Source organism: Vicugna pacos, chromosome 34 (genome assembly GCF_048564905.1).
Source record: "Vicugna pacos chromosome 34, VicPac4, whole genome shotgun sequence".
In the NCBI taxonomy this organism is placed as follows: Eukaryota; Metazoa; Chordata; class Mammalia; order Artiodactyla; family Camelidae; genus Vicugna; species Vicugna pacos.
In genome coordinates this window covers 15,581,167-15,599,960 of record NC_133020.1, presented here as the reverse complement: position 1 = coordinate 15,599,960, position 18,794 = coordinate 15,581,167, and the positions used below count along the sequence as shown (strand labels likewise).

The window sequence follows — 18,794 nt, the reverse complement described above, 5'->3', positions numbered from 1 at the left end:
GCACTCTAATCAATGGTCTAAACTTTCCATATGTTGTTCTGAGGATCTCTGCACAAAAGACAATGCCGGAAAAGGTGTCAGGAAGTGCTACGGCACATTCAGGTGTGGCCTGAGGGACACACGCCCTCTTACAGTGACCCTGTCATTCTCACTTCACCTCCCCCATCTAAGGCGTAAGTATCAGGCAACACCACCCCCTCGTCAGCTCTTCAGTTCTCTCATCTTAAAACGCCTTCTGTGTCTTCTGCCTTATTTTCTTCTAACTCACACTCATATTTTATCATCTAATTACTATAGCACAGAATTTATAGTTAGAATGGCCTAGAATTTAGACCACTTTCTCCATGATATATAAAAGGGTGTGCCATCTCACAAGAACATTCTAGGTATATTCCACCTGATTTCGTTTATCTATCTAGCTATTCATTCATTCAGCTAACATTAATTGAAATGGCCACAAGATGCCAGGCAACGAGAATACGGTAATGAACGAACAGATGTAACCACTCACGCAGTTGATAATTTTAGCAGTGTTCTTTGTCCTTCACTAAGGAACCAGGACTTTCCCCCTCCTTTATGTTTCCTGCTGCTCCCCTTCCTTTTCTAAGGCAGTATAAATCCCACGGGGTCATCTGAGGGTTAGAGATCAGTTTTCCACTCTTGGTTGAATTATTCCCTTCTCTGTTTTATTTTCCCCTAGATACTGGATGGAGAAACGGGTTCAGAAGGAACATCAATGAGCTTTTTTAAATGACTCATCTCTACCAAAATATTACCCTCTAAAGTATTGTTCTTAAAACCCACCTCATTAGTGTAAACCAAAACTACAATGAGGTATCACCTCACACCAGTCAGAATGGCCATCATTAAAAAGTACACAAACAATAAATGCTGGAGAGGCTGTGGAGAACAGGAAACCCTCCTACACTGTTGGTGGGAATGTAGTTTGGTGCAGCCGTTATGGAAAACAGTATGAAAATTCCTGAAAAAACTAAAAATGGACTTACCATATGATCCAGCAATCCCACTCCTGAGCATATATATGGAGGGAATGCCAATTCAAAAAGATACATGTACCCCAATATTCATAGAAGCACTATTTATAATAGCCAAGATACAGAAACAACCTAAATGTCCATAGACAGATGACTGGATAAAAAAGTTGTGGTATATTTATACCAATGAATACTACTTAGCCATGAAAAAGAATATAATAATGCCATTTGCAGCAACATGGATGGACCTAGACATCATCATTCTAAATGAACTAATCCAGAAAGAGAAAGAAAAATACCATGTGATATACAACATGTTTATTCTGTATAGCACAGGGAACCATATTCAGTATCTTATAGTAACCTATAATGAAAAAGAATATGATAATGAATATATATAACATATATATGACGAAAACATTATGCTCACACCAGAAATTGACAAAACATCGCAAACTAACTATACTTCACTTTAAAAAAGAAAAAAGAAAATAGGTTGCTAGCACCTATTGTCTCTGACTGCCAGATCACCGCATTCATCACTTAGCTATATTTATACGAGGTGAGATTTGATTGTGGTTGTCTCACAATGATGTTTGATCTGACTGTAATAGCATCAGCAAACTGATATCACATAAAAAATATTTTTATCAAGCTCATAAAATAGAAAGAAGTTAGTGAGACCTCAAAAGTATAAAGCAAATGCAAGGAACTTCCCCCCTACTTGCATGTTCAGTGTTCCAAGAACAATGACTAAATATTACAAGTTCCTTTGAGAAGTTTACAAGCAAATAAGGACCACAACACAAATAGAAATATAAAGCAGATTAAAATAAAGACTGGATAAAGTCCTATATATAGTCTAATGTAGTTAAAAACATGGATTCTGCCTGGGTCAAACAGTCCTCAAGTCTAATTGGAGCTCCAAAATTTATAACCTGTGCCTCAATTTATTTACTTTTAATATTGGAATGATAATAGCACCTACTTCCCAGGGTTGTCAGGATTAGATTAAACAATAAAATGGCTATAAGAACTTACACAATGCTTTGGGCATAGAACCCAGGTTTACTAAGTTTTCTATATCATTAGATACTGATTATTGGTCTTGAAGGATAGGCGTGGGTCGCTGGAACCAAAGTCACGACTATTAATTCTAAAGAGCAGGGGGTGAAAGTAAAATTACATCTGGAAGGAAGGCCTGAAATTGAGAAATAAAGTGAAGGTCAATTATCAGGTTGGAGCAGGCTAAAGTCATAGGCTAATTCAGCCAAGTGGAGGGAAGAGTTGAAATAAGTTAATTAGTAGATGACAGAAAGGAAGGGGCTCAGTGTTGACTGGACCTAGACTTGAGGTCATGGTTAAAAGCCAAGATCAGCACCTGGCAGAAGCAAATGAGGAAGCAGGAAGTTGCAGTTTGAGGCAAATTGTGGGGCGGTCCTCAACCATGTTGTCAGACAACAGCTGGCTGGCAAGGGTCTTCATTTTCATTAGTATTTTTTAAATACAAAACCTCACATCATTATAAAAAGTTTAAACAATACAGAAGGCCAAAAAGCAAAAGGTGGTTTTACTCATCTCCACCACAATTTCATTTCAGAAAAATATCACTGGTAAAATTTTGTCTATATTTTCAGATATTTTCTGAACACAGCTCTCTCTCTTTCTATATATATATATATATATGAAATTATATAAATAGATATATAAAATAGATATATTATAGATTATACATAAATAGATATGTAGAATTTACAATATATATAAATGTATATAAATATGTAAAATATATTTTAGATTATATATAATATATATATTCTATATATATATTTATATACATATAAAATAGCTATATATGTGTGTGTGTATAGAGACAATTCATTTTCTTTAATATAGAAATGGACCATACTAACCTTTGTTTTCATTTAAAAATACTGTTTGAATATATTTTCATATGCATGCCACACATATATATCTACTGAATTGTTTTTAATGACTGAATTATATTCCATTGTATTGGTAGTCCATAATTATTTAACCAGTTAGATCAACATTTATATTGTTTCCAGTATTTTGTTGTTACAAACAGTGCTACAATAACTTTTTCTTATTTATTTATTTACCTACTTATGCAGTAACACATACAGGATAAATTCTAAGAATAATATTTCTGAATAAAATGTCAGGTGCACTTTGATAGATCATATAACTTAAACCTTCTGAAGACTATAAATTTGAACCCCCCAAAGGTATAAGAGAATGGCTGTTTTCTATACCCTCACCAATACAGTGTAAATAATTTATACAGGGTACATAATATCTGTATTAATAACTTTAAATATTTTTTGTTAAAGTATAACACTCCTACGGAAAAATGAACAAATTATAAGGATGTATATTAAATATTTACAAAGAGAACATGTTCATGTAATTAAAATCTGCTCAATAAATAGTATATTGATAATATGTCACAGTAGCCCAAAGGAATTCCTGTGTCCTTCCTAGACATTACCCTCCATTGCTCCTACATTCATGTCTTTCCATGATGAATTGTTTCACCATTTTAAACTATATAAAATGCAGTAAAATAGTATATACTTTTCTTTGGTTTCTTTCACTGAACATTTTATACAATGATGGTAGTGGTGTGTTCATTTTCATTGCTGTATACTATCCCACTGTGTGACAATTTATTCTCCTATTTTTCTGCTGACAGACATATGGGTTATTTATAGTTTGGGCTATTTCAAGTAAGACCGATTAATTACCACACTTGTCCCATTGCACACATATCTTACATTATGGTTGTGTCTACGTGTAAGACCAAGACTGCTAGGTCATAGAGTGTGGGTATGTTCAATGTCAGTATATACTGCCAAGCAGTTTTCTAGGGTTCTTGTGTCAATTTGGATATGAGACCATGAGCTTGGCTGACCAAAGTTTGACTGAAATGATAGCATAGCAACTCCTTATCTAATAAATCATTGCCAATGATTTTTAATGTCTAGCATTATTATGAGGTTGGTTGGTTTTTATTTTTTACTTTTTCCCCCTATGCTTCCAATAAATAATGTAAAATGTATGAAACTATATAAGCTTGAGGTAGGAACATTTGAAAATGACTTAGGTGAGGACTGGAGAGAAATTAGCAGCCTTCTCTTTATCATGCAAGCAGGGTAGGAGCCCCAGTTGTCACCTTTCCCAGTTTTCCATTACTTATTTATATACGTATATTTTAATTCCAGAAAATTCCAAATAGCAAAACTTGAATTTGACGCATGTTGGCAATGTAAATGTTATGTAACTATTTACATAGAATTTACATTGTATTAGGTATTATAAATAATCCAGAGATCATGTAAAGTATGGATATATGTAGGTTATATGCAAATTTTATGCAATTTTATACAAAGAACTTGAGGCCCCACAGATTTTGTATCTGCGTTGGGAAGGGGGGTATCCTAGAAACAATCCTTGGGGATACTGAAGGGTGACTGTACCAGATTATCTGAATCTTTTCTGCACACTTAGAGACCCTAATCAGATTTAGGGAAGAATTTTCTGCACACGCAGTGATGATGGGTCTGTACTGAGACTCACAATTGGTTATCTGTACATATTTTGTCTTTTGGAATGGAGCCAAGATGTTGGTCCCAAAGCAGGCAGAGAGATTACGATCATCACTAGTATCTGCCCAGAGAGGCAAGAATCAGACTGACCAAAAACCTGAACATCCACACTTTACTATGCAAGAATTGCTTTCCAAAGAAGCAAAATGTATGTGTAATTCTACTTTTCTGGCACCCAATTGGTACCTGTCTTTCAACGTCTACTCAAAACTTGAATGACTAAAGACAAAAGCTTGCTGACATCTACTCGGTGAGACATTCTGTCCAACCAAAACTTAAGAACTTTCAGTGTTGTGTTCTGACAGATGTTTAGTACATCCACGCCAATTTCATTCTTGAGAACTAGGGAGATAGCCACAGGTGGGTATGTGGACTCTCTGGAAGCAATGAAGAATTTGTTCCCCCCAAACCTCCACTCTCACTGTTAGATCATGATGGCATTTTTGTTGCTCTGGTATTAGTGTCAGGTCAAATTCTGTATTTAAGAGTTTCACAAAATATCTAATGATCCCTTTTTCCCCAGTTCACAATTACTCTGTCAAACGAGTTCCCTCTGAAGAGAGTTGAAGATTGGGGAAATATCTACCATGAAAACTTTAGTGGCTTTGCAAGGTGATTTCTCAATAATAACCAGCTTCCTCTCCAAGTAACAGACTTCTTAAGTAGTGACTTAGAGCTGGAAGCTTGAGAAGGAATAGTGGTTTCCTATTGCGATGACTTCTTGGCATTTCATTTTTTCCTTACATAATTCAAGAAGCACCTTATGAGCCTCTATTCACCTGAATCCTAGGAATACCATTTATCTTAGTTCTCACCACAGATTTCTGTGGATCAGTGTATAGTGACTGGCACTCTGGCTAGACTTGCTGTTCAATATGGTTAATGATGGTTAAGTGCTGCAATTGAGAATTCCAATGACATTAGGAAGCCCAGCCTCCTGGCAGCCTCTCCCACCAGACAATTCTGAACTACAGAGAACATCTCATCACTGAGTCGTCAGTGATACCAGTGCTGCCCTCACCAGAGCAATCATTATTGCCTCCGTGAAAGGGATATCCTCAGGGATCTCCTGGGGACCATAGGTAGGTGCTCTTATAAAGGTGTTGGGTCCTATATAGTCAGTCCTTTCTGGCATTACAACATCCCTGAACTTTCTGACCCTCCTTAGTACAATGTCAAGGAAATTGCAGCCACTCCACCTTATGTATGAGGCTATCGTTGTGCCCAAGCTTCATGGACCTGTCCCAACAGAATATCAAGACTGGAGTTAAGTGCCCTTGCCAGAACATTGAGTCCAAAGTCATGACTGAGTCAATAAATTCATTATGACACCAAGTCATTATGTCACCATGTCAATAAATTCTCCATATACAGACAAAATAAAAAGGCCTCCTCGATCCACCACCTTCAAGCCTCATTTCCATCATGTTCCTTTATTCCCACTGGTATGTTAACAATGTGTATAGAATTAACGTGAAGCTATTTTCTTTTGGAACAGAAACTGTACTTGACTGATCGCAGCTGTGCTGAAACTGTGTCCTGAAGTAATGAGGAGTGGTAGGGCATATCCTGAGGAGAACAAATGTTAACTTGCCTCAGATTGAGTTAATTGACAGTTTCGAGGATGGGGGGGGGGCTCTTCTGCTCTAGTAAGGGGTAGGGGTCTGCTTCAGGTGGCTCTGAAGTTTCCAGGGATCTGGAAGTCCCATATTTTTAGTTCTGAGGGTTCCACCTTTTTACGTCAGTGCCGTGATTTTGACTTAATTGCTCCACGACTGCTACCTCGCTCCTGTGTTATTATCTCCCTCTCGATTGAACCTACCTGAGAAACTGAGCTATCTCACAGATGGCTTATGTGTCATCCAAATAATATTCTCCACACATGCAGAGATTATCTGTATCGAATCAGTGTCTCCTTTGACAGTTTTGACATCTCAGTACATAAGGTTTTGCTTGAAGGTCTCATCTTACGGTATCTTGACAATTAATGCCTGGTGCAGTCCTGATTTGCTAAAAGCAAACTTTCACATGTCTTTTGTAGCAAAAAACTCTCCAATGAGCATTAAATAATTCTATTTAGGCTCTTTCTTTAGCCAAGTTTATTTTATAAAAACTTTCTATAAAAACTCTCCTTCTCTTCTACTTACAGTGTCTTTCTTCCATCGTCTACAATCCTAAAATAGTTTTTAAACTCGCTGTGACAATTTTGTTTTAGGCATAATGTTTGTCTTAATTAAAGTCAGTATTAATTTCTGTTATATTCGTAGAATTGCATAGCATTTGGTTAAGAACTGTCAACTTATTGAGATTTGCCCAAAGGTGGAGCTGAGTTGGATAATCTGGGAAGAAGAATCTAGCTAGGATCACGAGGATGAGTGAGCTGCTTTTCATACGAACGCAAATAACAGCAAGGTATTATTACGGTTGTTCCGAATTAGCCATACAATTTTGCATCTGGAGAAACAATTTAGAACTAACTATGAAAATACGCCCTCCTCTCACACTTACTGTTAGGATATCAACGTTTTAATATTCTGAAACATATTTTAAAAAAACAACTCTGAACAGAGGGAGGGAGAGAAGAGAGAGAAAAACAGAGGCAAAGAGAGATACAGAGAGAGAGAAAGAGGCAAAATCAGATCTACATGAGATTTTCTAAGTTATAATTATAAGTAGACTACATTTTAGGAGCTATTAAACAAATGAAGCCAACATTAATGCAAGAACAAAAGATAATTAAGAAAAAGAGTAATTAAACATATGAAACCAACATTAAGGCAAGAACTAACGATAATTAAGAGAGATCTTGTCTTCTTTTGTCCTAGAAAGTGACAGTTGATCTTCAGATCTGTTTATGTTGTTAGCAACTCCTTGTTGGGACATACTTTACTTTCCATAGAACCCTTAGAAATGCTTTTCTTAATTTACTGTTCTCCAGAATTAGGATAAGTGAATGGCTTGAGGGACAGATTAGAGCTGTCACCTCACCAACCATCACAGCTAATTCAGTCTCCGGTAGAAAGTAGCTGGAGGTGGCTACAAGATAGGCCAAGTAGTAGGCAATGAAAAGGAGGAGGAAGGAGATGACCGCCTTCATGGCTCCCACGTGGGCTTCTATGCTGGGGTCTCTGGACCCTGTGGCATTGAGCTGCATTCGTCGGGTGTGTCTCCACAGGGAGAGAATCAAGAGGAGAAACGAGATCAGGGACACAGAAAAGGGGACTAGTGTTAGCAGGTTGAGATATATCTTGGTGGAAGCATATTGTGCTTTATTTATTTTGCATCTCAAAGTTAAGTTTGTTTTCAACTTTGCCTTGACACAAAACCTGAAATCATCATTCCAATTCCCAGAGACAGGAAGGCTAAAAAACACAGAGAGGGCCAAGCACCCCAGCAGGATCTTAGGAATCACATTGTCAATTCTCAGCTTCATCCAGAGGAAAAGGGGATGGAAGAAATTAGCTATCTTGAGGAAATAGAAGATGCTCAGGCAGGTGGCAAACCAGACACTTAAATGGTTGGTTAGTGTCCAGAAGCAGTCAATGATTCTCATTTGTTTACCAGCAGTATAGACGTCTGGATACTGAACCAGTATAAAACAGTCTAATAGTATTATACACAATAGAGAAATTCTGGATATGGCCAGACTTGTGAGAATTAAATCAATGGAGGCGATCTTCCTATGCTTGATCCAGTCCACAAAGTTTACCAATCCAATGAACACATTCCCTAAGATCCCCAGTGAAAATTCTCCTGCTGCTATGAGGATTAAGGTGTTCTCCACCTTACCTGGCATGTTTAAATGCAGAAATATCCAATTCGTTTCTAGTTGAACTGATGTTGTTTGATATCTACACCTACTTCTTAGATTTTGCTGTAATTTTCTTCACCTCTTTTTGTTGTCGTCTGTCTTGGGATAGAGACTGGAATGATAAACGAAGATGGTAGCTACCTTCATTAAATCCTAATCAGTCTTGAGCAAGCAATGTGGTTGGCTGTCCCTGGCCTGGCCACCCTCTGTCCATTTACCTTCTTAGCAGATTTTACTTTTCCATATATGGTTCATTTAGGCTGAGCTACAGCTTGCTAAGATGCAAATTAGGCTGATTCTCTTTCATGGTGTGGCACTTTCTCAAGCTACGTTTTGCAAATTTTGGATTCATTAATCTGTAATGCACACTAGTAATCTTAATAAGATTGCCAGATTTAGCAAATAAAAATACAAGACATCCAGTTAGATTTGAATTTCAAATAAACAATGAATAATTTTTGAGAGTGTCCCAAATGACATGAGATTAGTACTTCTAGGAAGTACTGAAATTCAAATTTAATTGGATGTCTTGTATTTTATCTGGCAAACTTAAACCTCAAGGATTTGTTTTTGCAATTAGAAAATGCACAAAAATTGAAATTTGAAGAAAAATCTTCATTTTGTTGAATGATGATATTGATTACTACTAAAAATCCAAATTTCGGATTAATGTTGAGAGCTATATATCTTCAGGCAACTTAAAAGGTTAACACAAAATACAGTTTATTTGGTTCCAAAATTTGTTTTAGCTCATTTATCTTGGTTGTTCAGATGAACAATTGTATGTCACAGGCCTCAGAATAATGCATTACTAGTCACGTGACATTTAATGATCATCATTTCTTGGATTTGCACAATCTTTCTCATTTTAAGCTCTGTGCATTTTAGATTCATCAATCTACGTCATTGACAAGAGCTTCACAAAAGGAATCAATTACTTGGAAAATACGGCTAAAATTTAATTTAGAGATGTGGCATCATTACCCTGTCTAATGACTGCAAAGTACCCCAAAACTGTGGTTCGTTTTGTACAAATGCAGGTTTTGTAGCTCAAAAATAATTATGAATTTAAAGTGTAGAGAGTTAACATCAATAATTTCAGCCTAGCTGATCATGATGTCTTTAGGAATGAAAGAGAGGGTAGCCTACTAAAATTCGACTTGATCTTTATAGCAGGAGAAATTATGCATCTGATGGATCAGAAAACTGACACAAGCTGCCACACGGAATTTTAATCTGGTTTCTAGTCCTACCACATTTTACAAATCCAGAGCCCTTTGACCAGTGAAGGGCCCTGCAGCACTTCGGATCTTCTTCCAAGACTTCCCTTGCTGCCATTTACTAGAATGACTCTGAAAAATACCCAGAACTTTCAGGGGTTGGTGGACATTAACTATGAATTGACACTAATTCTTGAGGACTCCAAATATCACTATGGCTAACCAATAAAAACAGAGGCTTACATTGGTCAGGTATTAAATCATGATGGAATCAAACAGGTCTCATGGGCCTATTCAGTAGTTATTTTTACATTTCCTAAATATATAATTGGAATAGACATCCATGAAACCAGAAAAACCCCCACACTGTTTCTTATATTCATGGAGTAAGAGCTAAATGGTCAGAAGTCCAAGTGGACTCCCTTGAATTTCCTGCTCTACCAGCATAATACCACAGGAGAGTTGCCAACATTAGCTCCGTCATGAAGGACTTGAAGCATCAGTGTAAAGGGGAAGAACAAATCTGACTCCATATTAGATCTGTTCCTTTGTCTCAACCCTGTGTTCTATTTCCTGTGCTTAGTCAAAATGTTGCCTATAGCCTGAAATATACAGGATGGCCTATTCTCAAAGCTCTGACCTTTAAGGGTATAACACTTTCCCATTCATATAAAGATAAAAAGATGCAGAAGAGAAAATAACACTTGTCTTGCTGGAGTTCACAGGGACACCATGACCTGACATACATGGACAGTGGCAAGAATGAGGATTCTGACACCAAGAACCTTGAAACAACCAACCATATTCCCCACCCCCTTGATACAAAAGGAGCCTAAATTCTGACTTGGAGAAGATGGTTCTCCAGGACATTAGTCCCCCATCTTCTCAGTCTGCCAGCTTTTCAAATAAAGTTGTTATTTCTTGCCCCAACACCTCATCTCCCGATTTACTGGCCTATCATGTGGCTAGCAGAAGGAGTTTGGACTCAGTAACATCAGGTAACTAAATCTCTATTAATAATATGTTACTTACATATCTATAGATTCCTATCTTATTGGATGTTGCTATCAAGAATGAGTGAAATATCTTTTACAAGTTCATGGAGATGATAATATATTTTATCTTTTAGATTTATAAATCTAGTCAATCATTTGAACAGATTTCCTAATATTGGCTTATTCTTATATTCTTGACATAAGCTCTGCTTGGTCTTGGTGAACTATTATTTTAGGAAAACTGTTGGTATTTCTGTGTGTTATTATTCTATTTACATTTTTATACTGGTATTCACATTGCAAAGAGAAGTAGATTAGACTAGTTTTCTAGAGTCAGTCAGGCCCTGCTATCAATATAAAACTTGCTTCATAAAAATTTTTTTAAGGACTGTTTTCTTTTGTTTATACTCTGGAACAGCTCAAATAGTACCAGAATTACCTGTTCCTCAAAGGTTTGGTAGAATTTTCTTTTCATCTGACCTTAGAGAAATTTTTTCATGGTAACTCTTATTCCCTTATGCAAATCAGTATGTTTGTTTTCTTTTCTTCTAGAGTTTGAAAATTAGTTAAGATATGTTTCTATCTATTTCATACAAGTTTTAACATTTCTTTGAAAAGAATTAAAGTTGTATACTTGTGCTTTGTTCCTCACTACAATTTTTAAATTAGGTTAGCTACTAGCTTATATGAAGCTCTCCACATTTACAAATCAAGAACAGAATGCTGCCATGCTGGTCCTATTTTCAGATAATTCATATTTTGAAAAGTCATGGAGTCATTTCACGTCCCACTCTACACCAGACTCCTCACTATGTTCACTAGAATATTGATGACTTATGACAAGACAAAAGATTATCAAATAAAAAGTTTTATTTCAGATTGATAAGTATACAGGTGCTTTAAAAATGTGCCGAGTTGATAGCATTAATTGGAACCTTAAGGAAAAAAGCTCAGACAAATTCTTTTTTAATTTTCAGAAAAAATAACAAAATACAGGTGAAGTAGTCAATGTCTTTCAGAACTATTTTAGAAAGAATAAGATGCTATGAAAACACTAACTGTGTGTACTATGGCTGAACAAAATAGATTTAAGCAAGATTTTTACATCTAGAATTCACTCGGAAAACACTGAGATTAAATACTATGGAGTTTCATTCATTGAGAAACTCTTATATAGAGAGGTTGAATTTATGTTCTAAGAATAGAACAAAAATCAAATCCAATGGAAAAAAATCAAAAGAACTTCATTTGTTTCAGTTTTATTTGAGATGGATCAGAGTATCATCTATTGCTGTTTCATACTGAAAAGTACTGACTAGCCAGTTTTTAAAGAGTTTATGAACTAAAAGAATATTTGAAATGAAAAATTCTTGTGAATTATTGTCCTTTGTGTACGTGGTAAAGGATAGTTATTAGTGCCAAGAAGTGTTTTCTGTGAACTAAGTAGCTTACTAGTGCTAATTAGCTGACAGCAAAATTTCAATCATAAGAAAAAATTATTTATAATAATGCAAAATGTCTGTTCTTGAGAAAAAGCTCTAATTATATGGTAATGTTTAAAAAGAAAATACTTGAATAGATTTGAAATTAATTTCTATTATCATTAAAAATTTCACATTCTATTTCCAGTGAAAGGGAAAGATACTACTTTTTTAAATGGTTACACTTGAAATACAATTTAAGGCAGTTAAGTCATTCAAATTATAATCAGTGACAAGAATAGAATTTCCATCAGAGAAAAAAATACAAAATACTATTTGGTCGTATATTATAATCCCCTAGAACAATTGATAAAAATTAAGAATTTGAAGAGATCATTATTTAAAACAATTTACCTTATAAGATAAATAAGTACTAGGGATGTAGTGTACAACATGATTAATATAATTAACACTGCTGTATGTTATATATGAAATTTGTTACAAGAGTAAATCCTAAGGGTTCTCATCACGAGGAAAAAATATTTTTTCATTTTCTTTTATTTTGTATCTATATGAGATGGTGAACATTCACTAAACTTATTACGGTAATTATTTTAAATCAAATCACTGATGTAAGTCAAATCATTATGCTATACACCTTAAACTTGTACAATGTCATATGTTCATTATATCTTAATAAAACTGGAAGAATAAAACAGTTTAAACATAAGTATTTGTTGATATTTAAAACAATGTCACTTTGAGAAATATTTCAACTTTCTGTAAAAATTTGAAAAGAATACATTGGAAGTTTTAAACAAACTCAGTATTATCCTCCCTAAAATTTTGCATTTATTTGTATTATTGTAATTATACAATAAAAAGAAAATGTGTTAATCAAAAAGTCAAATCCCACATAGATATCCACCAACCAGAGAGGGGTATAAATACTATAATTTCTACATGAGAAAGATTGAAAGCACTGTATAGGAGAGACTTGTAGAAATGTTGCGATTAAATGAAGTCTTAAATTTAAAGCACTTAGAACACAAAAGTGCTTATATACTCAACAAATTTAAGATACTATTATTATTGAATTTCTTGGCATGACTCTCTTAACAAATTGTTTTCCTATAGAGCCTTTATTGATGCATCTTAATTACAATTCCCTATGTTTGCACAAATTTCAAGGTTCATAATAGTTACCTGAAATCATGAAATATGGCCCTACAGCAATCAAGATCACATGGTACTGCATGAGGACAGACATATAGACAAACAGAATGGAATTGAGATTCCTGAAATAAACTCATATACATATGGTGAATTGATCTTTAGGAAGAATGCCAAAACAATGCATTAGGAGAAAAGTCTTTTTAACAAAGGTGCTGTGACAATTGGATATTCATATGCAAAAGAATGAAGTTGGAACCCTACTTTATACCACATACATAACTTAATATGGATCAATGACCTAAATATAAGAACAAAAACTATGAAATACTTAGAAGAAAATCTAGGGGTAAATCTTCATGACTTTGGATTTGTCAATGAATTTGTAGATATAATACAAAAAGCACAAGCAACAAAAGAAAAAACAGATAATTGGATTTCATCAAAAATAAAACCTTTTGTTCATAAAGGACATTACGATAAAGTGAAAAGATGAGTTACAGAATGGGAGAAAATATTTGCAGATCAAATATCTGAGAATGGTTTAATAATCTGAATATATAAAGAACATCTACAATTCAACAACAAAATGACAAATACCTCAAAGAAATAGGCAAAGAACTTGAATAGACATTTCTCCAAAGATTTACAAATGGTCAAGATGCACACGAAAAGACATTCAACATCCATTAGTCATTAGAGAAATGTAAATCAAATGAGAATATCACTTCATACCCACTAGGATTGTTATAGTGAAAAACTCAAGAAAATAAGGCAGACATAATAGATAGTGGTGATGGCCACACAATATTGTGAATATAATTAATACCACAGAATTATACACTTAAAATGGTTAAAATAGCAAATTTTGTTATATATATTTTACCACAATAAAAACATATTTTAAATACATAAATTTGAAAACTTAAAACTGCACACCATAAAAACATGAAGCTTGGGAAATACTTGAAGTAGATAAGACAAGCTAAATTTATTATTTTATTTGGAATAATGATAATGACATTTTAAAACCAGTATATGAAGATTTGATAGCAATAAAAGATAAGAAAAGAGGGGAAAAATCTCAAAGAAGGCTTGACAAATAGAAAATGAGAAATAAGATAGAAAATTAATGTAACAGTAATTACAAGTATAAAAATGTTTACTAAATGATCATAATTTTCATATTCTAATATCACAATATCAAAAATCAGAGATTTGTTTTCTATAGGAGACAATAAAAGAAACGTAGAAATGTTGAAAATACACGAGTGGAAATACACACAAATGGAAAACACATGATAATGAACTATAAAGCAAAGTAACAGAATTCATATTTTTAACATGGACAAAATAAAATTTAAAGCAAAAACCTTTATGACAGAGGGTTTTAATATCAGTAATTAATAGTAATAATAAAGTAATGGCTATAATAACAAATATAATTATCAATATTGTTTCAAGTTAAATAAAGCTACAAATGAAAGAATTATGAGCAGAGACAAATTAATAATTTTGATGCACATTTATTATATGTTTCAAATTGATTCATAATAAATATGGGTATAGAGAAGAAATATATTTAATATGGTTCATCTAATGTATGTAAATTTGACTTTTGCATTATCAGACCTCTTTCTCTTCAAGAAAATATGGACCATTCACAAAGATAGATCATATACTAGGCCAAATAAATCTTATCTTAGGCCAGCTATCACATAAATATGTTGCTTAACCCAACTTCAGTAAAATAAACTATCAGTATGAAAAATTACCTTTACAAACCTCATACAGCTAGAAAATTATCCTGCTAAGTACCCCTTGAATTAAGAGGAAATTGCAAAGGGTATTTTGAGACTCTTTGAACTGAATATGTGTATAAGAACTGCATGTCAACATTGTGGAATGTATCTAAATCAATATTTAGGCAGAAAATATACAGCTTTGAATACATTTACTTAAAAAAAAAGAAAAATTGAAATGAAGGTAGAAAAGAACAACCAATCTTTGTTTTTAAGAGTATGGTAAATATGTATGTCAATTATATTTCAACAAAACTGGGGGAAAAAAGAATCTGGCCAACCAGATATCTGAAGAAATATGGGAAAACAAGTCTTCAGAATTATTTTAAATGCATGGCCCAGCTGTCAGGAAAAAAAATTAAGAAAAGATTCCTCAGATGCCAAAAATAATGGAAAAGTACAGATTTTGAGAGAGAAAAAAAGTAATGAAAATAGGGGCATTTTCAATCTCCTCTAAACTAGAGTTTAAGTTTTAAAGGATCGTGAGCATATGGGACATTCCCTAGCTTTGGCCTCTCGAAAGCTGGAAGTGAGATCGGATACTATCAATAAACCAGGAACCTTGAAAGGCAATTTATGGTCAGCAGAAGGTTAAAATTAGAGGTACTTATCTCTTGACCATGACACTGAATTGAAGGGAGAATGCACAGATTTGTTGTTCTGAAAATTTCTGATAGTAATCTTGAACACATGTATATTTGGGACCAAATTTGCACTACTAGTAGAGCCAAAAAAATTAGACACAGAAGTTAATTTAAGAAGTTCAAGACGAGCTTTATCTCAAATTACTGGATTTGAAAAATATAAAGACTCATTTCATCGGCGCTCTGATCTTTCCCCATGCTATGACTATTGCTACTGCATCACAACACACATTAGCTTTTTTTCTTAATGACATTAGGATTCAAGTAGTAAAAATAAAAGCAGTCCTTTAAAGAATTAAAACCGCATGCTCAAAAGAAGCACCTCTTTCTCTGTCTCTCACGTCCATGTTCTAAATGTCAAGATTCATCATAACTTTGTCTTGGTTTCTTTTCCTTTGGGTTTTCTTGGTGAAGGGCTGTCAGTGCTTCAAGAAGTCTGGTAAAGCACAAGGAGAAATCTTTAGATACTTATTCCACCGTCATTATTGTCATAGTGAACAGCTGTTTTTCCTCTGGTGGGGGGGGATGTGGGAAGAAGCAATTGCAAGGGAGAGAAGCTGACTGAGCCACTCAATTTGTATGTGGGATTAAAAGCTCATTGGACAGATTTAGTTAAAATCTGAGATGCAGTCAAAATAATTATGGAAGAGTCTAGTGATGTGCAATAGCACCGTTAAAACCAGTGCAAGAAAGTAGTGCAAGTGAAACAGATCTTCAGGGATTTCTTCACTGGATTGTTCTCTTGGAACGTCCAGTTCTCCCCACGCCCATCATGGAATTCTGAGAAGTTTCTCTCTTTCCCAGCACTTTACATGCTTCAGTACCTTCAAAGAGGCTTGCTTCAGCTTGCGGTTTCCTAGAATTAGGATAAATGAGTGACCCCAGGGATAGATGGCTATGGTTGCCATACCAAAAGTAAATAGCACTTTGTTTTCTGGCTGAGTATAGTGATATGTTTCTATAGCAACGCCTACAAAATATAAGAAAAACAAGATGACAAAAGATATCAAGACTTTCATTGCTTTGATATGTGCTTCTGTGCTGGGGTCCCTGAATCCTGTGGCATTCAGTTGCATCTTCCTGTTGTGCCTCCAAAGGGAAATGATCAATAGGAAACACGTAATCAGGCAGAGTAGAAAGAGGAGAATGGTCCCCAGATTGAGAGAAACCTGGTATGTAAGGTATTTATGTTTGGGCATGTTGGTTACCCCAGTTGTACTTCCATTTCTTATTCTATTATCACTAATAATCCTCACCATCTGTGGAAAAGTAAATAACCATGAAATTAGCAATAATCCCATCGGAATGAGAAGAACCCTGTTGAGTCTCCTCTTCAACCAGAGAAAAATGTGGTGGGAAAATTTTGCTATCTTCAGGAAACAGAAGACACTGAGGCTGGTGGCAAGACAGACACTTAATTGATTCAGAATTATCCATGAGTAACTAATATAGTCAACCAGGTTACCGGACGAATACATTTCTGGAAAGAATATCCTTACAAATCCGTCTGTAATTATTATCCATAACAGACCAATTCTCGAAGTAGCTAAGCCAGTGAGAATAAAGCTGATCATAGAGAATTTCTTGTTTCTCACACAGTCAGTGCAGTTTACAAGTCCAATAAATCCGTTCCCTAAAACCCCCAGTACTGACTCACTAACTGCTACAAAAAGAAGGAGGCCTTCTCCTACACTTAGCATATCTGACAATCCCTAATATTTCTTTGTCACATCGATTTTGAATTACCTGCTGCAGAATGAGGCATATATTGCTGCTTGATGGAAGAATGATTTTCGTCTCTTTCATTACATAAACACTTAAAATTGCCCCAATTAATGCCTTGTGATGGAATCCAAAAGAGCTTCATGGAGACACTTTCAGTTATGTCTATAAAATTCAGCTTCTCTACAGAATGGGTGTCCAGACTGTATGCTGACCTGCAATTTGTTAAGATGCAAATGGAAGTTTCTGTTTCATGGATCCTACCTGTCCTTCTGAGACTATTTTGCATTTGTTAACCTGAATTCTGGAGTAGGAGTGGGAAACATATACCCACAGAAAGCAAAACACAATAGAAACAAAAATTGGACTTCACCTTTTTCAATGTCAACATGAACATCGTCATTTATATTAAGTGTTTATGATGAAAGTTGAGATGCATAAAGAGGAAATAGTATAAAGAAGAGATGAATGGATTTAGCCATTGTAGATAATTACTCTAAATAATTAGACAAAGAAACACATTTTTTTCATTTTTCAAGTTATTCAGGCAGGGCACACTTCAACTTATAATATAAAGGAGACAATAGTTTATGACTCAATTAAATAGGAATACTGAACAATTGCCACTTTGCGTTAAAGCAGTTAATTTTGTCATGTTACTCAGTATGTTTTATCTTTTAATTTTTAATTAGAATTTAAGCTCAACTCTGGGTATGGTAAACATCACAAATATTATCTCACCAAATTGTTGCAGTGTTGTTATACTCATGGTTATTCCATTAACGAATGCAGAAGATTATGTTGACCACTCCTGACATGAAAAGCTCTTAGGAACAATTCCTTCACTTAGCATATTCCACTTTGACGGCATCCGTTCATTCATTCTTTTCAACAAGTATTTTACTGAGCATCCAAGTTTATCAAGGTCTTGTCTGGCCACCGAGGGAAGATAACGGTAGACAACTTCAAAGCTCGTGAAATTCATGGAGTTTACATTCCAGTGGAAGAAGGAGGGAAAAATCACTTAAACCAATATATTGATTCAAAATTTAAAAGTGAAATTTAACATTTATTGAGCCTCTATTATGTCTCCATAATAATAGCATTTAGTAGCATAATAATAGCATTTCACTGTATTCATAAGTTAACACTTTGCCCCTGGGCAAGTTTATCCTTTATGTCTCAACTCGAACTTGATTTTAAGTAAATTTTGACATGTTAGATTAAGTTCAATCTTCTTTCCATGATTAAATCAATCCTGTAAAAGTCACATGTATCTTAAGTTCACGTTTGTTTCTCATAAACTTTTCTCTCTAATCTTTTCTTATGTCCATTCTTTTTTTTCACTCACCAGTGACCCAGAAGTGCATGATCAAATAAAA

At 34.6% G+C, this 18,794-nt stretch overlaps 2 protein-coding genes and 1 long non-coding RNA gene across 3 annotated transcripts; 1 reads left to right on the top strand and 2 right to left on the bottom strand.

Moving 5' to 3' along the window:
• Nucleotides 1-6,025: 6,025 nt before the first annotated feature.
• LOC140691273 (uncharacterized) lies at nt 6,026-9,409 on the top strand. The gene is made up of 3 exons (XR_012066850.1): nt 6,026-6,069; nt 6,944-7,036; nt 9,324-9,409. It is a non-coding gene; the product is annotated as an uncharacterized lncRNA (long non-coding RNA).
• Nucleotides 7,485-8,420, bottom strand: LOC102545103 (taste receptor type 2 member 7-like). The gene has a single exon (XM_006200001.3). The coding sequence runs from the start codon at nt 8,418-8,420 to the stop codon at nt 7,485-7,487; it is 936 nt and encodes a 311-aa protein (XP_006200063.1).
• Nucleotides 9,410-14,622: 5,213 nt separating the features above from the next.
• TAS2R10 (taste 2 receptor member 10) lies at nt 14,623-17,399 on the bottom strand. Its single transcript, XM_072954388.1, has one exon. The coding sequence runs from the start codon at nt 17,388-17,390 to the stop codon at nt 16,461-16,463; it is 930 nt and encodes a 309-aa protein (XP_072810489.1). The 5' UTR covers nt 17,391-17,399; the 3' UTR covers nt 14,623-16,460.
• Between the last annotated feature and the right edge of the window lie 1,395 nt (nt 17,400-18,794).